The sequence below is a fragment of the Eucyclogobius newberryi genome, unplaced genomic scaffold (genome assembly GCF_026437365.1).
Source record: "Eucyclogobius newberryi isolate DKJ021-1_F unplaced genomic scaffold, fEucNew1.0.hap1 SCAF_8, whole genome shotgun sequence".
Classification (NCBI taxonomy): Eukaryota; Metazoa; Chordata; class Actinopteri; order Gobiiformes; family Gobiidae; genus Eucyclogobius; species Eucyclogobius newberryi.
Window position 1 is genome coordinate 10608353 of NW_027316500.1, and position 23523 is coordinate 10631875.

A 23523-nucleotide genomic window follows, 5' to 3' on the forward strand; every position below is an offset into this window, starting at 1 on the left:
TTGGTGTTACAAAGCCCATGAGGTCATGATATGTCTTTGTGACCGGCTTTATTCCAGGGAGACTCTTCTTCACCTTCCTCTCCTTCTTTGACGTTCGGTGCTTCCACCGTACAGCTTTATTCTTCAGGCTTCATTCTATAGGCTTTAATATGTCCACTGATGTCGCCGCTTGGTAGCCGTGCGTCTACGAGACTGGGCGAGGACAGGAGACCACCCCCACCCCCATCTCGTCACTTTGATCAATAAAGCCGGTTGGTCTCTGAAACAACAACAACTATTCTAGTCACAAAGACATCATGACCTCATGGGCTTTGTAACACCAAAGCAATGGAAGGAGTACTTTTACGGACTACGACAGAGTCTGAGGACTACGAAACGTCTGAGGAATAAAGTCTGGCGGTAATGCAACACTTGGATGCCAACCGCCATAAAACAACAACAACAACAACAACAACTGGGCGAGGACAGGAGACCACCCCCACCCCCATCTCGTCACTCTGATCACCCTGACTCCCCAAAAGCAGACCCCCATCACTTGTTGTTGTTGTTGTTGTTTTATGGCGGTTGGCATCCAAGTGTTGCATTACCGCCAGACCCCCATCACTCCGACTCCGGTCTCTGAAACAACAACAACTATTCTAGTCACAAAGACAAATCATGACCTCATGGGCTTTGTAACACCAAAGCAATGGAAGGAGTACTTTTACGGACTACGACAGAGTCTGAGGACAAAGCACTGGAAGTCAAGGCACTGGAAGAAGAACTTTTAGGACTACGACAAAGTCTAAGGAATAAAGTCTGGCGGTAATGCAACACTCGGATGTCAACCGCCATAAAACAATAACAACAACAACAACAACAAATATGAGCTCCGTAGATCAATTCCATTAGGTGTGACTTGTCCTTGAAAAGACAGGAAATTAAGCCTTTTTTAAGGGTGTGTTACGCAGAGACCATAAGGAATATCAATTAAAAAATATTTTTTATCAAATTTCAATGTCTTTAGATGCAAAAGGTGTTGTTTTGAGCTCGATCGGACGAAAAAGGAAAAAAGTATGATTCTGAAAAAAAAAAGTCAAGCGTGGTGGTGCCAGTTTGATTCAACATGGCTGACTTCCTGTTTATCATAGCGCGATGCTGCCAGGTGTGCTTTACTCGTCAGAGGTCAAAGGTAGCTCTATCACTGTCCCAAGTCTCATGTGCCTAGGCCAAAGATTAAGCGTTTCATGTTTTTTCTTTTTTGAACTAGTCTGCACTGTTGTGACGGGCGTTCTCGCAACCTCCATTTTATTCGAGTTCGGGCCGAGTCGATCAAGTCTATGTCCCCATGTGTGACATTCATCAATGTTCAGGGGGTCAAAAATGCCTGAGTTGTGGCAAAATAACCATGCAAGAAGAAGAAGAAGAAGAAGAAGAAGAAGAAGAAGAAGAAGAAGAAGAAGAAGAAGAAGAAGAAGAAACATGGCAAGAACAAAGACTCGTCGCATTCAATTCCATGGAATGGCTCGAGCCAATAATAATAAGAACCCTAGCAAGAACAAAGACTCGTTCCATTCCATGGAATGGCTCGAGCCAATTATCCTCATCTCACCATGTTAGAGCCCAGCCTTTGAAGCTGCTCTCTCACATTTCAGCAGCAGAATTCCAACACACCCCTAACTGGGTTTCGGGTTTCGGGAGTCTATCGTCCTGTTTACATCCAGCTTCACACAGACGTTTTATATTGACCTTATAATTTCCTGCGCTCACTAACCTCGAGGTACAGCCTGATGAGATGCACTGCTCCCAGGATTTGGTGAACTTTCTGAGCTGTGGGATGATCCTGGCAGGTCTGGGACATCTCATTCATCACAAAGAGGTCCAGGCTTCATACGGGCGACACCTGCTTTTCAAGGATCCCGTGTGGATTGTCTCTGCAAAAGTGGCTTGGTTTCTCCAGGAGATGCCCGCACTCCTGGTCCCTCTGCTCCTCACGTTCTCCTCTCACAGCTCCTCCAGCCTGGGCCGGAGCCTGCTCATGGGGACCTTCTGTCTGCATTACTTTCAGAGGTAAGTGTTACTAACTTTGTTCATAAACTAAACCTGGAACAACCTCTGGAGTAGACCAGAAATAGAACTGGACCAAACCAAGTCTACATCAGGTCTGAGAGGGGTTCAAACCAGTGTAAACACACCTGAAGGCTACAAATGGGACAACATCAGGTCAATAGAAGAGCTGGTTGTGAATGAGCTTCGGATGCAGGTTAAAATGCACTAGGGATGATAGAAGTTAAAGCAACACTGTGTAACTTTCAGGGGGTAGCACATCACTTGCATGCTTCCATGAAAATAGAAAGTGAAGACCATACTTTGGAACATTTGCTTTGGAGATAGATACAATTTTAGTCATATTGTGAAACGCTATAGCCACGGGAACAACATTTCCATGGAAACAAGCAGGTGGAGGCTCCTTCAAATCAAATCATATTTATTTATAAAGCGCAATTCATACAAACTGCAATTCAAAGTGCTTTACAGTGTTTAAAACACAATTTTAAAAAAGTCATAAAGTAAAAACACAATGCAGTTTATAAAAATGTAAAACAACGTACGTGAGAGTAAAGTAAAGAATGAAAATAATGTAGTATTTTAAAATATTTTAAAACCAGGTAAAATTACATCAGTCATAGGCGCGGCTAAACGAAACAGTTTTTAGTTTGGATTTAAACACAGCCGGGGTGGGGGCCTGTCTCACGACTTCGGGGAGGCTATTCCAGACCTTTGCCCCATAGCACTGGAACGCAGATTCTCCGTGTCTGGTCTTGGCTCTGGGCACCAGCAGGAGGGCGGTCCCTGAGGTCCTTAGAGTCCGAGATGGTTCATATGACACACACAAGTCCGAGATGTATTTTGGTGTTAGGCCATGGAGAGACTTATACGCAAGTAGAGCTGTTTTGAAGTCTATTCTCTGAGCCACAGGAGCCAGTGCTCCTGTGGCTCAGATAATAGACTAATGTGATCATACTTCCTGGTTCTGGTCAGGACCCGAGCAGCAGCGTTCTGGATTAACTGCAGTTGTTTGACAGCTCGTTTGGAGAGGCCAGTGAGCAGGCCAGTGAGCAGGCCATTGTGTTGCACCCTTGAATGATACGCCGATACATTCCGTTTTGCAACTTTTATTAAGTCCACGGTTCAGAATAACACATATGAGGCACGCAGGGTACAACACCCACAACACACCTGGGCCACACTCAACACAAATGAATAGGCGTGGCTGACCTACTTTTAACGCCACACGCCGTCCAGGTACAGCCCCTTTCATGAACGTTCACTCTAATTAAAGTGCTCCGTGCTAACATGTACAATCTAACACACAAAAGTAATAATAATTTAGCAGTGTATTGTACCATCACAATTAAATATCAGCATAATAAACTAGATGAGCAACACCCTCCCCCACTGAAAAGAGAAGTGCTCCCCATATATTTTTTGGGATTTCATTTTTACATTTTACCAAAGTGAACAAAACAATACAATAATAAAAAGGTTGCTCTAGGTATCAAGTATACTGGTTGGAACCGTGGTAACGATGACTCACTATTGCACATTTCAATAACTATAAAATGTCCTTTTTCCCTTAACAGGGACGTTCAGTCCGTTTGGTATCAATGGGTGCATAGTCCAGTGAAGAATCAGTGGGCCCCCCGATCTTCACACAAAGGGACAAGGAAAATACTTGTTTCACCCAAAACATTACTACATAATTTTTCTACCATAATCCTTACTTTCATAAAATTATCAGATACTTCCACAATATCATAATTCTAATTAGTACATACGCTTTTCTACTTTGTTATTGTTACCATTTACTTCACCCACTGTCAAAACCTTAATCAATAAACCACTATTTACATTGGCACTTCTACTTAATAGCGTGAAAAAGGATACGTATAGGGTCTTTTGTAGTCATCGGAGACCTCTCCAGCTCCTCTCACATCAACGGTACAGCTATGCAGCTCCCGGACCGATGGTTCACCTAGCTGCTCGTAGGTGTAAAGACGTCGTGGCTGTCTCACCCTCACAGGTCTTGATGGCACGGCTGTAAGCGCTCTTTGCTCTCCTTCAGACTCTGTATCAGAGGCTTGTGAACCCTCCTGGGGCTCTGGCTCGCCTCCAGGAACTTCAGCGGCAACAACGTCCGGCTGGTGAGCAGGCATAGCTCTCTCTTCATGCCTCCCTCTTATTAGGGGTTCTCTTGCAGCTGCTCTGGTGACAGGGGGAACTGGTTGTTGTGCGGTCCATACACCAAATTCTTCTTCACTTGAACTCTCAGTGTTGGATCGTTGCAGCTCTGGCTGGACTCTCTGTCTCCTTGTTTGAGCTTGACGGGGACTTGAGCTTGGCTGAGGAATGTCTGCTGGAGGCTCCTCTACCAGGTAAGGGCAGGGCAGTAACAGATTGCGGTGCAACACTCGTCTCCTCCCAGGACCTCGCAGGGACTCGACTGCGTAAACAGGACTGTCTGGACCCTTCCTCTCGCTCACAACATAGATGTTCTCCTCCCAATAACTCCGCAGCTTTCCAGGACCACCTCTAGGGGTCAGATTTCTAACTAACACATGGTCACCAGGCTGAAGCGTAGAACTCCATGTGCGCTGGTTGTAGCACTGCTGCCCTCTTCTGGCCGATTTCCACATATTCTCCATGGCTATGGCATAAGCCTGTTGCATGGCTTTCCTCCACTTCTCTGCATACACCACCACAGACTGATGTTCCTTCTCCTTTCTCCTGCGAGGGATGAGCAGATCAATGGGCAGAGTAGGCTCCCGGCCAAAGAGGAGGAAAAATGGAGAAAATCCAGTGGCTTCATGGGCAGTAGAGTTATATGCATGGACAACTTTACTCAGATGTTCTTTCCAGCGTGCCTTCTGGGTGTCTGCCAGTGTTCTCAACATGCCTAGCAATGTCCTGTTGAAGCGTTCCGCTGGGTTAGACTGCGGATGGTAAGGAGACGTACGGGAGTGTTTGACACCAGAATAATTCTCAAGCCTACGGAAGAGCTGATTTTCAAATTATCTCCCCTGGTCGTGATGAATTCTTGATGGAAATCCAAAGCGAAGAACAAAGTCATCAAAGATTTTATTGGCCACCGTTTTCCCAGACTTGTCTCTCGTAGCGTAGGCCTGCGCATATTTTGAGAAGTGGTCGACGAGTACCAGGATGTACTCCTCCCCACCGCTACTCCTCTCCAAATGCAGGAAATCAATGGAGACCATCTCGAACGGGGCTGATGTTTTGATACTCTGGATTGGTGTCCGAGTGACTCTATTTGGCTTTTTTCTCTTTAGGCAGCAGCAGACACGTGTGACATGATGTTCAATGTCTTGCCTCATTTTAGGCCAGAAAAAACGTTTGCGTGCCAAGGTGACAACTCTATCTGCTCCCAAATGTCCCATATCCTCATGCAGGTGCTTATAAATAAGGGCCCTCATGGACTCTGGAACAACCAACTGTGCCCGGCAGGCTGTCTCCCTCCAAAGAATTCCATCTTCATCTACATGCAAGCGGGGCCACTCTCTGAGCAGGTGTCGAACTGGTGCACTCTCTGCCACTTTTTCTTTGTACTTGAGGTACAGCTTTTTCTTCAGGCACAGGACTCTGGCTATGGTTAAGTCAGACCCTTGTGCTGCCTTGATGTCTCTAACTGCCAAGGGCTGAACAGGTGGAAAAATGCTGACCTCTTCTGGCAGTGCGTCAATGTTGCAGGTGACAGCTGATATCCAGTTGATTTCACCGCTGCGGTAGTCAGCCAACTCCGCAACCCACCGATGTCCTGTAGCATTGAGCTTCGCAGATTTGGTGACATAGGTAAGGGGATTATTGTCACTGTACACGGTAAAGTGGGGTGCATGGAAGAGATAGTCCCGAAAGCGCTCCGTAATAGCCCATTTTAAAGCCAGAAACTCCAGTTTCCCAGAATGGAGTTTATAGTTCTTCTCCGTGGCAGACAATGTTCTGGAGCCGTACCCAATTACTCTGAGGACTCCCCCTTGTCTCTGATAGAGAACCGCGCCGAGTCCTTCTACTGAAGCATCCACGTGTAGGATGAAAGGCTTCTCAAGGTCCGGATAGGCCATCACTGGTGGATTAATCAGGTGGTTGACAAGTTTTTGAAGGGCTGCTTGGTGAACTGTGGTCCACTGCAATGGATGTGATGGAGGAAGCTGAGCTGACTGACCACTTGAGGGCTTCTTTTGGGGTCTCTTTTCTGCAGACTTGGGCCTGGAGAGAAGGTCATAGAGTGGCTTTGCAGTTCTCGAGAAGTCTTGGACGTATGACCTGTAGTAACTGAGGAATCCCATCAACTTCCTCACATCTCTGACAGTAGATGGGGTCTCATATCGGAGAGCTTGGACTGTCTCTACCTCTTTGGGGTTCATCCTGTAGCCTTCAGCCGAGACGACGCGCCCCACATAACACACCTCAGGCTTGAAGAACTCACACTTTGTTGGTCTCAGTTTGATGCCAGATAGTTTTTGCCGTTGGAGCACCTGTCTCACATTGTGTACATGTTGGTCGAAACTATATGGCTGAAGACCAGGACATCGTCGAGGTAAGGAACACACACTCCATCTCTCAAATCCCCAAGACAGCTTTCCATGTAGCGCTGGAATGTGGCTGGGGCATTTGTGAGTCCAAATGGAATGCGTACCCACTCATATAGTCCCCAAGGTGTAATAAAGGCGGTAGATGGTCGGCTCTTCTCACTCACAAAACCTTGATGGTATGCCTTTCCTTGATCCAGGACAGTGAACCACGAGTTGCCCCCGAGATTCTCCAGAATCTCCTGGATCCGAGGGATAGGATGGCGATTGGGCAAAGTTTTTTGGTTCAATAGTCTGTAATCCACACAAAGACGGAGACTCCCATCTTTCTTCCGGACACAGACAATAGGTGAAAATCTAACACACAAAAGTAATAATAATTTAGCAGTGTATTGTACCATCACAATTAAATATCAGCATAATAAACTAGATGAGCAACAATTGCAGTAGTCTGCCTGTCTACTGGAGACAAACGCGTGGATAAGTCGCTCCAAGTCTGGTTGGGACACTATGTTTTTAATTTTGGCAATGTTTTTTAGATGGAAGAAAGCTACTGATGTTATTGAATTGATGTAGCGGTTGAAATTCATGTCTGAGTCCATAATTACTCCTAATTTTTTTACCTTGGTAACGGGTTTTAGAGAGAGGGACTGGAGGTGGTTGCTAACACTTTTTCTAAGTTTTTGTGGGCCGAAGACGATGATTTCGGTTTTGTCTGGATTCAGCTGGAGGAAGTTGATTTGCATCCACTCACTGATCTGTTGAAGGCAATGACAGGTCCATATTCACCTGCCGTCAGTGAGACATAGATCTGAGTGTCGTCAGCATAATTGTGATAGGACACACCACTGTTTCGTATTAGCTGTCCCAATGGCAGCATGTACAGATTGAACAAAAGGGGTCCAAGGATTGACCCTTGGGGCACCCCACAGGTCAATGCCATGCTCTCAGAGACACAGTCACCAATCTCAACAAAGTATTTTCTGTTATCGAGGTAGGATTTCAACCAATTTAAGGCCATACCAGTGATGCCCACCCAGTCCTCTAACCTCTGTAAAAGTATCCCGTGGTCAACAGTGTCAAATGCAGCAGGTCCAGCAGGACTAAAGCAGAGGCCTTGCCATCATCAGTCCTCAGATGGATGTCATTTGTCACGAGAGCCGTCTCAGTGCTGTGATGCGATCTAAACCTGGACTGGAAGACATCAAAGGAGTCACTTATTAGGAGGAACTGAGTAAGCTGTTTATAAATGACTTTTTCAAGGACTTTTCCCAGGAAAGGTAAGTTTGAGATTGGTCGATAGTTGTTAAGTATTGTGGGGTCGAGGCTGCTCTTTTTTGGGGGGGGCTTAATAACTACAGTTTTCAAGACCGTTGGGAATGTTCCGGATTTTTGTGGAGTCAGCAGACTACTGGGCACGGATTTTAAAAGTCTAGTGGGCAACATGTCAAGGCAGCAGGTAGAAGAGCTCAGGCTGGTGATGGTCTCTTGGACAGTTTTTTCAGTCACAGGTACAAACTGAGTCAGCTCCACATGTTTGACTGGCTGTTGAATTAGTATTTGCACTGTGGGATGATGGTGTTCTTAATGTTCTGGACCTTGTCCTTGAAGAATGTGGCAAACTCATTGCACTTTGACGTGGAAATGAGTTCCAACGGCATTTGAGCTGGAGGGTTTGTCAGTCTGTTTACTGTCGCAAAAAGAATGCAGGAGTTGTTATTATTATTTCCAATTATTTCTGAGAAATAATTTTCTCTTGTTTTACATAATAATTTGTTGTATACCGACATTTTTCTTGTGTATATTTCATCGTGAACTTGGAGCTTTGACTTGCGCCATTTTCGCTCCGCTCTGCAGCATTCTCTTTTCTGTGCCCTGACTGATTCATTATTTCTCCATGGAGCCTTCTGCTTATTTTTAACCACCTTAACCTTCATAGGAGCAATGTTATCTAGGACATTCATAATACTTGATGAAACAGAGTTCAATAAACCATTGACATCAGGACATGGGACATTTTCAAAGTTGATCCTTTCCATAAATAGTGCACCTGTACTGTCATTTATGTGTCTCCTCTGAACAAGGGCTGCGTCAGCCCTGCGTCAGCTGGTGGTTTAGGAGTGACAAGCAGATCAAAGAAGACACAGAAATGATCAGACAGAGCAACATCGACCACATTAACATTTGATATATTTACCCCTTTGTGAATAACAGATCCAGAGTGTGTCCTCTACTGTGGGTGGGGCCTCTCACATGCTGAGTTAAGACCAAAGTTTTCAAGAACAGTATAAGAACTAGAATACCAGTGTTTTCATCAAGACATGTTTCAGTTAAAAACATAAAATCAAGATTATAAGAGGAAATAAAATTATTGATCAGAAATGATTTGTTGCATAAAGACCTGACATTTAGTACAGCAAGTTTCACTTTGGTTTCTGACGAACAACACAGGTATGAGTCAGGTTTGTGGAGATGCAAGCCCGCTCACAGTCAGGACAAATGTTTTTCATTGTAATAAAAACATTGAGTAAGTTTTTAATAAAATTGTACTTTGTTAGTTTTCAGATGTCATACTTTCAGATGTCATACTTTCACATGTGAGTGTATATTTTACAGTGTAAGTGTACTCCTACAGGTGACAAAAGCTTTATGTGAACAATATAAAAATCATTTGAATAGTAGAATACTACTAATAGTTGAATAGTAGTAGTTTTCCCAAATACATTTAACTCTTACTTCATTACTTTACTTTCTCGGACATACTTCTACTTGAGTCAAATTAGTTCTCTTGAGTATAATTTTTTTGCTTCTTTACCCATCTCTGACCGATCACAGACACAATTATCACATTGTTTCAAACTGTTTTTCTACGGCAGGACTTTCGTGTACTCTTTGCTCACCAGAGGACGGCCTTTCCCGGTGCATATGATGCTCGCAGGAGGTCTCTCCTGCTCTTTGAATGGGTTCCTTCAAGGTTACTACCTGCTGCACTGTGCACAGTTTGGTGAGGAATGGACTTCAAATATTCACTTCATAACAGGTCTGACCACTAAAAATACTTCTAAGTCAGTGGAAAAATATATCTGACATTAGCACTTCTTTTACCAAGGATTATTATTTTTCTATTCTGGGATGGCTATAAATATACACAGTGACTATATTCTCCGTAACCTGAGGAAACCAGGTGAAGTAGTTTACAGAATTCCTAAAGGTAAGCACATAAGATTACTCCCGCATTAATTTTTCTTCAGCTCATCATCAGGTTTATGTGGGTGGTGTCGCTTCTGCAGGTGGGCTGTTCGAGTACGTGTCCGGTGCCAACTACTTAGGGGAGATTGTGGAGTGGTTTGGATATGCGCTCTCCACATGGTCCCTGCCAACGCTGTCGTTTGCACTGTTTAGCCTGTGTTTTATTGGTCCAAGAGCCTATTACCATCACAGGTGATATTCTGCTTTTCATTTAAAGCCATACATATGATTGTACCTTGTTGTCAAATGTTCTGCAACCCTGTGATTATAACTTTTTTTTCCTAAATAGATTTTACCAGGAGCGCTTCAAAGACTATCCAGTTTTAAGAAAGGCTTTGATTCCATTCATCTGTTAAAATGACCCAACATGACACAATACAGATATGTAAAACAAAGACAAATAATGTTTTGTAATAAAATATATGTGGGTTGTAGTAAGATACTTTCCCACAATGATCACCTGTGTATTAGTAAGGTAGATTTTCCAGCTTTTCTAGTTTGTATCTTGTATTATGTATTGCACGTCAAGAGCAAGATTGGCAGTTTCTACGGCAACCTGCAACCCATTTACTTTGGCAGTGAAGGAGTCCAACACATCCGCTTCTCCGCTCACGGCTGAAGCAGAGAACTCTGTGTATTTGGTGTTTAAAAAGCTCCATTTAAGTTCTTTACAATGTTTCACCGCCCCACACCTACAACGACTCAAATTTGGGTCCATTTCATCTGATGCAGTGTCGGTGGGAAGTGTCCAGTGGTGAGCATGAGTCAGATCAATTATGGAACTCCCACCATCGTGCTCCAACGCTGCTGTCACAGACTCCAAAGAGCGACAAAATCCCTCTACAGCAAGCAAGTACTCAGTCTGCGTACATCCGAACATTGAGGCAGCGTCTAAGCCAGTAGTTTTGCTCTAGAAAACAGACAACAGGACATATAACATTAACTTGAGAGCAATTTGGTTTATGTTGCATTTTATTTCAGAAGCTGTGTTTAAATTTACCTTGTGTCTGATATAAGCTGCGAGGTGCGTTTCAAAGCAGCCTCCTCCAAAAAGGGCAAACGGATCTCTTAGTGTCAGCCTTAACACATGTTCTGCCTTTTCACATGCTACCTAAAACATGTAAAGATAGAAGAATAACAATATAACTGATTACCAATATTATCTGCAATATATATTAGATGATAAGAGACTATTTGCATGCACAACATTACATAAAAACTGTAAAAATATAAAGTAAATGTGCAATTATTCGGACTATTTGCAGGCACAACATTATAAAGTAAATGTGCAATTATTATGATTAAATAATGGTCTACTATTCTACAGAAATGTTACGCGTCCAAAAAAGTGCCTTATATCTTCAATATTTTCCTAAATGCCTTTGGTCAAACAGCTATTACAGTATCCACATACCTTTAACTCATTTAGCATGGTCTCATTTCTGTGACAGGGGATCAGGGTGCAGATCGCAGCCTCCTCAGTGGGATGCAAATGCAGCATTGTCTTGGCTCCAAACTGTTTAATAGTGATTTCTTTAATTTTTCCATAAGCATTGGGGGGGATGGTATGTAGTGTAGCAACTGGTTGAGCACCTGTTAAACAGAAATAACATAACCACAACAATTGTAATATCCACACTACAGCAGAAATGTTGTTATGGAGCTAATCCATGTATAAATATTTATATAATAATTAAAACTATTAATAAGTGCTGCCCAGTGGTCGAGTGTTTAAATCACAGCACACGTATGCCAGGCTCCAAGTGCAGCCGGCCGCAGTGTTGTGAGTTCGAATGCCGACCCAATTTACTGCATGTCCTCCCCTCTCTCTCATCCCCATTTCACTTTGTCCTTTCCTGTCTAATAAAGCCAACGGGCAACACAATCTTTATTCAAAAAACAAAACAACCCCCCCCCCCCCCCCCAAAAAAAAAACAAAACAAAAAAAAAACTACTAATAAAAGGCAGAAAAAGCCCTGATAAAATTAGAATGAACAAAACTGTCTAATCAAGAGTAATCTTAAAAACAAGTTATATTTCTGCCATTTTGTAGTAAATTTTATGGTTTATTTATGTTTAATTCTTGAACCTCAGTAAAGCCATTTAAATGCACGTTTTAGCACATCCTTGATCCATTGTTATAATATTGTTGGGATTTTGTAGTTAGATAATGAAACATATTTGTATTAACATCACCCACCCCTATACTAGTTTTCAATAAGATTGGTTACAAAAAGGGTTACAGATTACATTACAAAGCGTTCAGCTCCTTTAACAAAACAATACTATAATAAGCAGTTTATTTATACTTCAGGCATTTCAATAAAATATAGAATATAATATAGGTCAAATTGACCTACCTGTGAGATGAATAACTGGTTCCAGTAAATTAATTCCCAGTCTCTCTATTACTGTGATGTGGTGGTCCCTCAGATATTGTTGTAGGACTGGGTGGATGACCTTTTGGCACATAAACAGGTTCACCTCATCCTTAACAACTTGATCTCCAATCCTCAACAGCTGTTTTAGGATCTGTGCCTCCACATCTGCTCCTCTGTGCACCTCAATGGTTCCTTCTCCAAGCTCAGTGAGGTCCCCAGCCAGAGATGCACTGAATATAATAGTACGTAGAGGTACAGCGTGAAGAGGTCCTGTTTGATGAATTGGTAAGTCAGGTGTCTCCAGCAATAACCCAGGAAAAATGTCAGAGTCCATCACAGGTAAACCTTCAACTGGGACAGTTATTATTCTTCCAAGTCTGACCACACCAGAGTTATCACAGGGGACAGTGAGTAAAAATCCTTGCACTGTTAATCTGCTGACATGGATGATTTCTGCTTCTCTTAACACACATGCTGGTTTACTGGAGATGACACTTTGGGCCAATCTGATGAGGCAATGGCTGCTGTTGAAGTCCATTTTGACTTTACAGGCACAGTCTTCTTGTTGGAGGTAACTTGTGCACAGATCAAGCAAAGACTTGTTTACTTTTTGACAAACATCTTTTCTGAGGCATGAAAGTTGTGCCTTTTCTATAAGAGACATGCATAAAATACCAGCAAACAGACCGCAGTCATTAAAACGAGATATGTGGTTGATTATAGAAGTCCTTATTAAATTGATAAAGGGCTCTGAAGAGGTCAACGCTGACAAAAGCACAGACGATGTCGAGGTAGTGACAACTTGCCCTCCGACGTTGTTATGGATTTGTTTTAGTCTGCCTGTAGGTCCATAACACGACTTTAGAAGTTGCCTCAAAATGTTAAGTTTACTGCAAATATCAGCATTGTTCAGTGGCAAGTCAGTACAACGAGCAGGTTTCTTCTTTTCAAGTCGAGACATGGCACACCACAGGCACACCACGTTATACAACAAACCTACACGCACTCGCTGTGCTGTAATTCCACTTTGATTTCAATCGTATCCACAAAAATCAAAAGAATTAAACAAACACCTCATCTAATTCCCTTCCCAAAGTTGACTGTCTTGCCAACGTGCAGTTTACTAGTGTTTTGGATACTGCCTGATTATAATTTTAACAACAAACCACAATACTATTGATTGCGACATGCATTAGAAACTAATTCATATAAAGTATGAATAACTCAATATTATTGTTTTGTCTGAAAATCGGTCATGAACACAAACGTAACTAAAAGTATGTATTACAAATAGGCTTTCTACAAAACACCGATGGTTGCCATGGTAGCGCTTATAGCGTGAGGTCCTTTCACGCGTTTTTTTTCTCGTCGCATAGCAAACGTCACATGCAGAATAAATACTTTTATTGCAATATTTACATTGAAAAAGGGAAATGGCTCAAGAAAAATGTTTACAATTATAACGATTAAGTATGGTAATGACATATTTACAAATAAACTTCAATTATTACAGTTTACGAACTTACGGTCTATTTTGACGTCATCTTCCATCGCCTGAATAGTTTCAAACAGTTGGCGGAACACGGCTTTTGCCCATGGTTACTTTTGCCGCATAAACACTTTTTGTACACTTTATCCGATAAAAGATCACACTGTCAACACTGGTATGTGATATATTTTACAATACAATTCATATTTGTATGTTTTTAATGTAATTGCTGCTTCAATGGCAGCAATAACCCGAATTAAACTCATGTTAACACAATCTTAGCTATATTTTTTAACAGATAATCGTTGCAACTGTTTTCTTCTGTAATGCTAACGTCAGCTTATAATAATAGAATAGTTACTATTAATAAATAATAATACAACGGGTCCTCATAGGCCCGTTATCATGCATATTGTTTTTTAATTGACAGCATTGTATTATTTTATGATTGTTGAATTTCTCAGGGAAGATTTCTTGGAGAGGTTAACCTACATCCTAATGGCTCCTCACAAATATGTCATTAAGGTAAGCGATAACTACAAAGTGCAGTGTACACTCTGTCCACTAGAGGTCAGTCAAGAAGCGTGTTCAGTTAACTCGACAGGTTCTTATGTTATTCACCGTTCTCTGGACACCTTTGCACCCTTTTGCAGTGTTTCACGAACAGGAGCACCACCAGGAGGTACTCGGAATGTTATAACATTTTAAAAGAAAGTGAAATTGAATACAGATTTTTTTTGTAGTAAGTTTTTGAGGATTTGGGACATCAATATCATTAAAACAAATTATCATAATTGACAATACTACCATAGAAAACAATACTTCTATAGAAAACAGATTTGCCTAGTACCGGAGTTAGGGGGTACTCTGAGTGTAAGCCAAAGCTACAGGGGTAAGGAGAACCACTGCCTTAGATCTACCTCCCTCAGAGCCTTTTGTCAATGGTGAAGTGATACAAAGCAGAGGAAACTCATTCTGTTAAAATCCGGGTCGTTCATCCTCTGTCTGGTGCGTTGTCAGGAGTAATGCACATCAGATGTTTTTGTTAAGTACAGGCTAAGCCCCTGGCCTCCCTTTTTGTTGATCTTTCATTTATTGAGAGTTTTGTAGCAGGGCAGCAGACATTTGTTAGGGATCTCTCACATCCTCCGTAATGCCGTGTGTGCCTCGTTGACCAGATATTGCATTCGTTCCCTTTATTTGTTTCATATGCATGCCTGTGTACGGCCTGCACACCACCCCCTTCAGTTCAGCTGTGGGAGAGTAGAGGTTCCTTCCCACTGGGCACATAATGATACTGTTGTGTTACCCTGCCTGAGAAAATGCAAAGAGCCTCTACCATGCTTAACCAACTAACCACAAACAAATATGTTAGGAGCACTCAGCCCGAACAATGGCTTTCAAGGCTGCTCTTGTGCAAAACCAACATCACCACAATCATAATTTCTAATGTATGAATCGACGACAGTTCAGTGCAAGAATGTGTTTGTTGGGCGTTATGAACAAAGAAATGTCGAGTGTATGTCAACCTTTTTCTCACATCACTAAAACTTTTGCTTTTGTAATATGTCATGTTGGATCATCATATAATAACTACTACTACTATAATAGTTGCTTGTCACCATATTTTTTTTTTTATCTTTTTCCCCATGGAGACTGTTATTTAAGCATTTTATGACGCCTACAAACTCTTGTGTTTTTCTTTTTTCTTTTTAAAGAAAAATGGGAAACACAAATATTCGGGGGAACAAAACAGAGGTGTAGCTAAATCATCAATTAAAGTCTGCTGTTTGTCTTATACCAAGGTTTGGTAAATATGTACATTTTAAAATTAACTGACGGTAATTTTGCCATCTTTTATATGTCTATTATTATGTGAGCCATTGACAGCTGGTTCGTTTTGTGTCATCCATTTAGTTGTATTTTATTTATTTATTATTTATACAAGGGAAAACCTCAATGAGAGAAGCTTTCTTTTTCGTGGGTATCCCATGTTCACAAAACACATATGAAACAACAGAATATCAAGATAAAACTTTAGCAAATGTTTAAACAGAAAAAATACATGTTTTATTCCATAGATATGGAGCGTAGTTGCTGAAAGCCTATCCTCCCCAATGCTGTGTTAAAGGCGCAATGGACGATTTTTCGGCGATTTGAGAACGCAGGCAGAAGTGCGCATGCGCACTCCACCGTGTGGACTGATACAACACACACGTGCGTTTGTTTATTAGCGCAACGGATCGCATCTCTCGTCTCCCATAGATTTCCGTCTACTTCTGAGTCAGCTCGAACAGTCTTTCTCCGTCTTCATTTTGTCCCGTACACGGAGGGAACTATATTATGATAGATCAATGCGCTTAGACACGTGGAAATGTGGGACGATCCGCACGCGGCTGCAGGTGAGCGATAGGTGCGTTTTATGATTGATACGTGGCAGGACTAATCGGCAGTCCACGCCACGAGGAAATAAGACTCAAAAAAAAATCGTCCATTCAACTTTTAATACTGTGCGATTTGTTACATAATCTGGCAAAATACTAATGAGAGCCTTCTAAACAAACAAAAGGCATTGCTGTTCTGTATCCAATGACTGCCATTCTACTTTAGAATATAATTCACAGTGGTGGGTTCTGTATCCAGCTTCTGTTATAAACCTTAGTGCTGATTGAGTTCAGAGGTTTTAACACTGCCGTAGAATGCAGGTATAAAATATCACCATAATCCAGCATTGAGAGAAATGTATCTTGGAATAACTCTTTTCTGTTTTCTACAATTAAGTGGAATACACTTTTTATTGGGTGCACGGTGGCAAAGGCGGTTAGCGCTCTTGCCTCCCAAGAAGGAGATCATGGGTTCGATTCCCGGACCAGACCTACATCACATGATCTCTCTGGGTGGAGTCTGCATGTTCTCCCCGTGTTACCGTGGGTTCTCTCCGGGTTCTCCGGCTTCCTCCCACCGTCCAAAGACATGCATGTGTTAGGTAAAATTGGTGACTCTAAATTGGCCCTAGTGATTGAATGTGAGAGTGAACTATCTGTAATGTCTATGTCTCTGTGTTGGCCCTGCGACAAGTTGGCCACTGTCCAGGGTGTACCCCGCCTAAGGCCCGAAGTCACTGGGATAGGCTCCAGTCACCCGCGACCCCGAAAGGGAACAAGCGGTAGAAAATGGATGGATGGACACTTTTTATTCTAAAGAAGGATGACATTTGGCCTTAAGATTATTTGTCAGCTCTTGTCTTGTTAATTAGAAATAGATCTTATCATGGATCCAGATGCCCAAGTATGCCCTATGTAGTAGAGTATTTGTTCAACCTTGTGCTCTGCAAATAAACTTGCCTTGCCTATTACCCTGGAGCGTTAGAATGCACACCTTCTGAAGAACAGCATACATTCTGTTTTATTTTATTTCATTTACAGGTTTAAATCAACAAAGTTTTGCTAGATGGAATGAAAATCTACTTGAATATTTTGAATCACTTTTGCCGCAAAAGGCGCCCTAGCATATAGAATTGCATCATCTGCTTACATGTGAATGCTACAATGTATGTTAGTGTAAATATAAGTGATCCAAGGATGGACCCTTGAGGAACCCCTTTGTTAAGATAAGAAAATTCAGATTGAAACCTTTATCAGAACCAGCTTGAGCTCTGTTTGTGAGGTAATCTGCAAACAATCTTTTTGCATTTGTATCAAACCCAATAGCATCCAGACGATCCAAGAGAATGCAATGATCAGCAGCAGCACATTCTTCACGATTGCAATAGCAATATCATTTATAACTTAGAAGCTGTGATAATACTATGCCCTGGTCTAAAACTGGAGGGGTAGCTCTTTAAAATTGAATATTTGTTTAACAAAGCATGCAACTGGTTACTTATTAGCTTCTCCAAGAGTTTTGCTTGGCAGGATTGAGATTGGACGGAAATTATTCAAATAATGTTTCTGGCCTCCTTTGTGCAAAGGGAGAACAAAAGCAGATTTCCATAGTAACGATAGAGAAAACTTTCAGTTTGAATTGTGAGATTAAAAACATCTGTCTGCTTCAGTGGACTTTTTTTTTTTTTTTTTTTTTTAATCTATAGAGGACTATATATTTAACAATGCTGCGCTTGAGGGAAAATATTCATATATATCAGCCCTATTCTTGTCTATTCGGAAAACGGCAATAAATGTAGCAGCATCGTCAGAATAATTCTAGAGTTGGCAAAGTGCTGGTTATCGGTTGTATAATTTTGAGATGGAGAATGATAAAAAACACTGCTATTATGTTTCCAGTATTATTTTTACCCAAGACCAGTATTTACAGGTGCAGTAAAACAAGGTTTTATAAATATTGCTGCTCTACCTCTTTTGCTGGGTCAACAACAATTGTCCAAAGAAATGTCAGCATTCGAGATTTTGGAGGTTAGCCATGTTTATGAATATGTCAGGATTAGCTTGTTTTGACCACACTCTAATACAATCTAATTTTGATTGACAACTTAAATAACTCAAGGACTTTTTTTTTCATTTAAATGTTGATATATTTAAATCTGTGTTATGAACATTATCTAATTGAGTATTTGCCACAGGCAAGCTTTTAGATAGTTTAATGTTGATTAAATATGTTTTTTTGTAGGTCTGCGTTGACCCTATGCCATTTATTATTTATTACACAATTATGAGGCTTGTAATCATCAGCTGATTGTTTTCCTTTTGATACAATAGCATGTTGGGCAGGTTGAGACCCTAATACTATTATTCTCCTTGTGATCTTGACTGGTATCTTAAAAGGGCCAAGGGAATTTGAAGTCGGCATACTTGATTGTCACACAGTTTCTGCTACAGACACAAGAGTGAGGTCAATGTTAAAAGAAAGGAGACAGAAGCCTTACATATTTGGATGCAGGCGATCACGTTTAAACAGTTCAGGTCTTTTGAAAAATGCAACAAAATTGTTATTCGTGATAGCTTTTTTTCCTTGCCGCCAAAAGTACGGTCCAAAGGCATCCATCTATTGTGTCTATTGCTGGAGTCTTATGTCCCAGATACATAGTTCTGTGGTCAAGCGTGACATTAATGTTGAAAATAATTTGCGAGGCTTCATGAATCTCAGTCCACTGCTTATGATCATTCGGACTATCACATGACATCACAAAAACGCATGATAATGAGGGGCTACCTGTCATCCACAAGCTTTCCAGCAACAGGTATTAGACTGAGAGTCGTGTGCACTTTGACATGGTGTTTTAAAATATTGTGACACATTTTTCCTACAGAATTCTTTCCAAAAATGTATACCGGTAAATATGTTTCCACTCGTCTGTTTATAAAAAAAATCTCCTTCTCCCCCCGCCCCTATTTTTTTTAACATATCTAGTAAAGTGGCTATTAAGATCAGTAATACATTTGATATGTTTATACTGTATTTTGTTATTTTCAAAGCATCATTTTCTTCTTTGCTCCTGCTGAAGATGCAGCTGTGCCTCTTCTTAAATAGACCTGCCACTTTTGAGACCTCCCGAAAAAAGGCCCATAGGCTAAACCACCGATCCAGTGAAGAGCTTTCGTTTCTGCCTGGGACATTACTGCTGTCTGCCTTCTATTAGTGTTGCTGACTTGCCAATGAAATAGGTCGACCCAAACACCAGAGTCATTTAACAATAAGAGAAATGAGGACTCGCAGAGCAGTTTTAATGTCAGAGGTTTATGTGCTGCTTAGTGTTATTGTCACTCTACGGATGAGCTCATATCGGGCCACACATTAAGTTCCTCTGTATTCTCAAGAAGCTGTTTGACGTTTTCCAGCTTAAGGGGGATTCTTACATGAGAAGTTGACACGACTAATGTAGTTTACATGTTTCCGTTGCTCCCCGAGGTTCATATGCTCTTTAGTGTTTTGGCAGGTATACTAACTGGTGGCACGCATGGTTCATCTTGTGTTACTAAATTGTTGTCTTGTTCTTTTAGTTTGAATTATAGCTAGTCTTATTAACATTTGAAATACTTTTCTTATTTTATTTCCATGTTAGAGCTGGTTAAAAAGGGTGTGCAATTAATCAAATTTCAATCAAGTGTTAGTTGAATTATTACTCAAAAAACATCATATACAATTAATTATTTTCTGTTTGAAATGATATGCGCGTTCTCAAAAGTTGGAGCAAAAGCCACTTTTCTAATCTATATAGACTTTTAAACGCTTATACAATAGATATATCCTTTCTCTACAGGTTAGTAGTTTAAAATAATTGTGATTTTAATTGCGAGCCATGCGAGTTTGTTTATAATTTTTGCCCTAGGTTTAGACCTTTGGCATGTTGGTTTGAAATATTCAGTCCTATTCAAGTTGCATCTAAAGACCTATTTTTGTTCCAGTTTTTCCAGGTTTAGTTTGGTTTTACACATTGTTTATACATGTTTTCTAGCCTCTGTGCTAGTTGAATTTAGGCTTAATTTATTTCTGGGTTAGGCTTGTATATTCCAGATTTTCTGTGTGGGTGGTGCTTCTCGGAATGTAAAGTTTGAACCAGTATATGGCCCTACCCTATAGAGATCATTATTTAATTAATAACACTATATAGGCCTAAGCCTGTAAATTCGCTACATCTACTAATTTCTCACATGGATGTTTCAGCTGTGCTTTGTTTGCAGCGTGTTACCTGGAGACTTTCCTGTCTGTTCATGCTGCTGGAATTCCACTGCTGGGATGTGTCTCTTTTGATCATCAAATAAAGACAACTCAGGTGTGCTAACATTTACCTGAATGGAAGGGAGCTTTGCACATAAAGCACTTCCGAAAACTCTACTCATACAAGCCTCGGTTGTCAAAATCTGGCAGTTTTGAAAAATTTGATTAGCTTTTGTTTGTAGCTGTGAGTGTTTTGTGCATAGGGAAAGCTCAGGTGACTCACAGCTGAGAGAGGGAGGGAGGGGAGGGAGGGAGGGAGTGAATAAGATACTGGCTGCCATGATAATGACTTTTGTGCAATATCTTGCCATGGTAATTATCATAATAAACAATAATATTTAAACTATTTTATCCCACTGACACAATAACTCTAGTGGGATCCTAGTAAACTTGTTCTAAATCTTAATGCTGTAAATAAAACATGAGCTGCAATAAAAAAAGCAGCATGAAACAGTACATTACTTAGTATATATTAGACAAAGATGTTACATTTGATACTCTATAGCTAAAATCTAATAGAAAGAAAAGGTATACACGATAAATATGAATCCCCAAGTTTCAATTATTGGTTTAGTTGCTATTTGCAGTTTGAAAAACACTGGAAAACGTGCAAAAGCTCAAGAGTGCACAATAAAATATAACAAAAAGACATAAACAAACCAGAATCTTTCATTATTGGCTACACAAACAATTTGGTGGAATTTGAAAAGGAGCTCTAAGAAGCTGTGTCATCATAAACAGACAAAGCATCAAAGACTCACAATATCACAAGAAAAAGGTATAATGGACATGAGTGGCAAAACACTAAAATAATAATTACTCTTGAACGATAAGTTTTATGAAGTAATTATGGCGACAGGCCTAGAAGAGGAAAAGGGGTGGAATCGAGCTGGGAACAAGGCGAGCTCGCTTAAGGCATGGGAGTGAAGTTGTCACACCCTCAGATCTAAAGAGCTCCCCTGGGTCTCTCTGCAGACTGTAGACAGAACCAGGGAATGTTGGACAATGGGAAAGAGATGCAAGTTTTATTGAGTGCGACCGCATCTGCTGCCCCTGCACCGCTAATGTAAACATCTGCGGCTGGTTATTGTTAGCCTGTGAGAGCTAAGTGCCGGCCCGGGCAGGTCTGGTTCTTATACAGAGCGATAGCAATGGCAAAGGGCAGTGAGGCTGGGGAGGAGGAGGCTAAACTGCTCTCTGTGCTTACTCTGGGCCGGGTGCCTGAATCACAGCAGCACCAGCTCAGGCTCTGGGCTCAAGGAGGATGCAGAGACGGGTCTGGGAGAGAGATAAGAGAAGGTAAAGAGTGTTTTGGGAACTGAAAGTGATATAGACCAGAGCTCCTCAGTCTCAAAGAGGCAGCCGAGATCTCAGAAAGTCTGAGTCACAAAGTTGTTTATGTAGAAATTATTATTTTTCCAATGCCGTGCTCTCAGATATCTTTTTTCCCCATGGTCATATTTGTCATCGGCTTGTTGCTTTTATAGGCAATTTTTTGAAGATAACTTTTGGTCAAATATTTGAAAAATGGCTGTTATGGGCCAATAAATGGGGTCTGATTTACATCGTCGGGTCAAAAATGCTCACGCCTGCCACTAGGAGTCAGTATAGGAACATAATTGTTGTTATTGGTTTGATTTTTAAGTTGGCCTTAATGTAATTATCATAGAAAATAGATTAGCGCGAGTACATTGACTTTACTTCTTGTACTGCTACCGACAGATTTAAGGTGCACAAGACCACAAATATTCTCTGTCCAAATAGTAAAGAAACATATATTCTTCTTCAACCATGTTCCACAAAAACACTTAGTGTGTGGATGAACCGATAGCTAACTGAAATCAGGTTTTTGCGACGACTTCCATGTAACTGTGCCAAAGTTACGAAATAAGCAGTGAAAAAATGTATACATTTCTTGTTTTCCAATGCAACTGTTTAATTTTGTTGCAGGATTTGTTATTTTCCGCTAACTCCTTTGTGCCCTTGTTTTCTAACCAGATCCAGCCTTGCAACAATTACTGTGTGTGAACCTTTAACGCTCTGTCAGTCTTATCTCTTCTCATTAATCATGGGGCTGGTATTGACTCGGCCCTGACTCGGCTGCTCTCACAGAATCTTGACGACCGCACATTATTTTAATACCTCTCCTTTGTCATTGTTGACTCTTTGTGCCCAGTAGGATGTCTGATTGGCAGTGGGGAGAATTAGGATATAAGGAAATTGCGCATAGCCTCCAGGAAGACGCAGCTCTCCCATTCACCGCCGTTTGACAGGACACAAAAGATGGCACAATAAGAGATTTGGTATGAAGTAGCCGCTTCCCCTTCACCCCTCAGCTTCGTCACATAAAAACCCTGGAAAGCCAATGCAAAGCGGAGAACAATGCCGTCTTGGCCCACTTTTGAATTTATGAAAAGAATAACTTCCTCTAACTTGGCCCATTATCAAGCTTTTATTTCAATAGCGGTCACAGTTACGCTAAGTATTTCATTAAAGTGGTAAAGTGAAGCAAACAAAACATGACATGTTTTTGGATATTTAAGTTAGATTTGCGTTGTATGATCCAAAACCTTACTCCAAAGTTGGAACAGTGTGTTCAATGTACTAGAGCTGATAACACATCAAAGTTTAAAAATGCATTACAATTTTATGATGGAACATTTTAGATTTTTACTCTCAACAAAGTGGAAATGGGGTCATTAATAAATATCAATATACAGCATAGGGTTGTCAACATATTTGAAACTAAAACTATAGTAAGCCTACATAGAAAATACATATTTGTGTACATGTACATAAAGAAACTACAGTTATATTGTGTTAACAATTACAATCTTTTATCTAAAAACATAACTTTTTACCCTGAGGTTAAGAGTAAAGCTTCTTTCCTTCAGTATTGAAATCAAGTTAGAAATTTGAATATTACTACTATTGTATCTAGTCTGAAAAACTAATTTGGCACAATAATTCTTAAACCAGGAAAATCCCAACAACCACTTTTCTTCTATAATCAATAACAAACAAGGCAGAAACACACTAGTAGTGAGGTCATATGTAAAATTTGTTATACCGTATTTTCCGGACTATAAGTCGCATAGTTTTGGCCGAGGTGCGACTTATACTTACATGAATACTTATATACTTA

The 23523-nt window shown here is 40.9% G+C and overlaps 3 protein-coding genes across 3 annotated transcripts in view; 2 read left to right on the top strand and 1 right to left on the bottom strand.

The window, feature by feature from the left end:
- The first annotated feature begins 1697 nt into the window (after positions 1–1697).
- Positions 1698–10235, top strand: srd5a2b (steroid-5-alpha-reductase, alpha polypeptide 2b). The gene is made up of 5 exons (XM_072437369.1): positions 1698–2049; positions 9461–9624; positions 9694–9795; positions 9875–10025; positions 10123–10235. Exons 1-5 carry the CDS (start codon positions 1775–1777, stop codon positions 10187–10189), a joined length of 759 nt encoding a protein of 252 aa, XP_072293470.1. The 5' UTR covers positions 1698–1774; the 3' UTR covers positions 10190–10235.
- Positions 10236–10300: 65 nt separating this feature from the next.
- Positions 10301–13175, bottom strand: mkks (MKKS centrosomal shuttling protein). Its single transcript, XM_072437368.1, has 4 exons — positions 12194–13175; positions 11248–11426; positions 10834–10944; positions 10301–10743 (listed from the first exon to the last, which is right to left on the bottom strand). The coding sequence occupies exons 1-4, from the start codon at positions 13173–13175 to the stop codon at positions 10327–10329; spliced, it is 1689 nt and encodes a 562-aa protein (XP_072293469.1). The 3' UTR covers positions 10301–10326.
- Positions 13176–14153: 978 nt separating this feature from the next.
- The window catches only part of slx4ip (SLX4 interacting protein), a 52053-nt gene continuing 42683 nt past the window's right edge, over positions 14154–23523 (top strand). The window contains exon 1 of the mRNA XM_072436909.1: positions 14154–14228. Coding sequence (XP_072293010.1) covers positions 14202–14228 — 27 coding nt within the window. The 5' untranslated portion in view covers positions 14154–14201. The remainder of the gene's footprint in view (positions 14229–23523) is intronic.

Coding starts and splice junctions, on each gene's coding strand:
- srd5a2b (XM_072437369.1), top strand. CDS start 1,775: ATGCACTGCTCCCAGGATTTGGTGAACTTTCTGAGCTGTGGGATGATC. Junction 9,625..9,693: donor AAATATTCACTTCATAACAG/GTCTGACCACTA, acceptor TCTTTTACCAAG/GATTATTATTTTTCTATTCT. Junction 10,026..10,122: donor AGAGCCTATTACCATCACAG/GTGATATTCTGC, acceptor TTTCCTAAATAG/ATTTTACCAGGAGCGCTTCA.
- mkks (XM_072437368.1), bottom strand. CDS start 13,175: ATGTCTCGACTTGAAAAGAAGAAACCTGCTCGTTGTACTGACTTGCCA. Junction 11,427..12,193: donor ACCAGTTATTCATCTCACAG/GTAGGTCAATTT, acceptor TCTGTTTAACAG/GTGCTCAACCAGTTGCTACA. Junction 10,744..10,833: donor CAGCTTATATCAGACACAAG/GTAAATTTAAAC, acceptor TCTGTTTTCTAG/AGCAAAACTACTGGCTTAGA.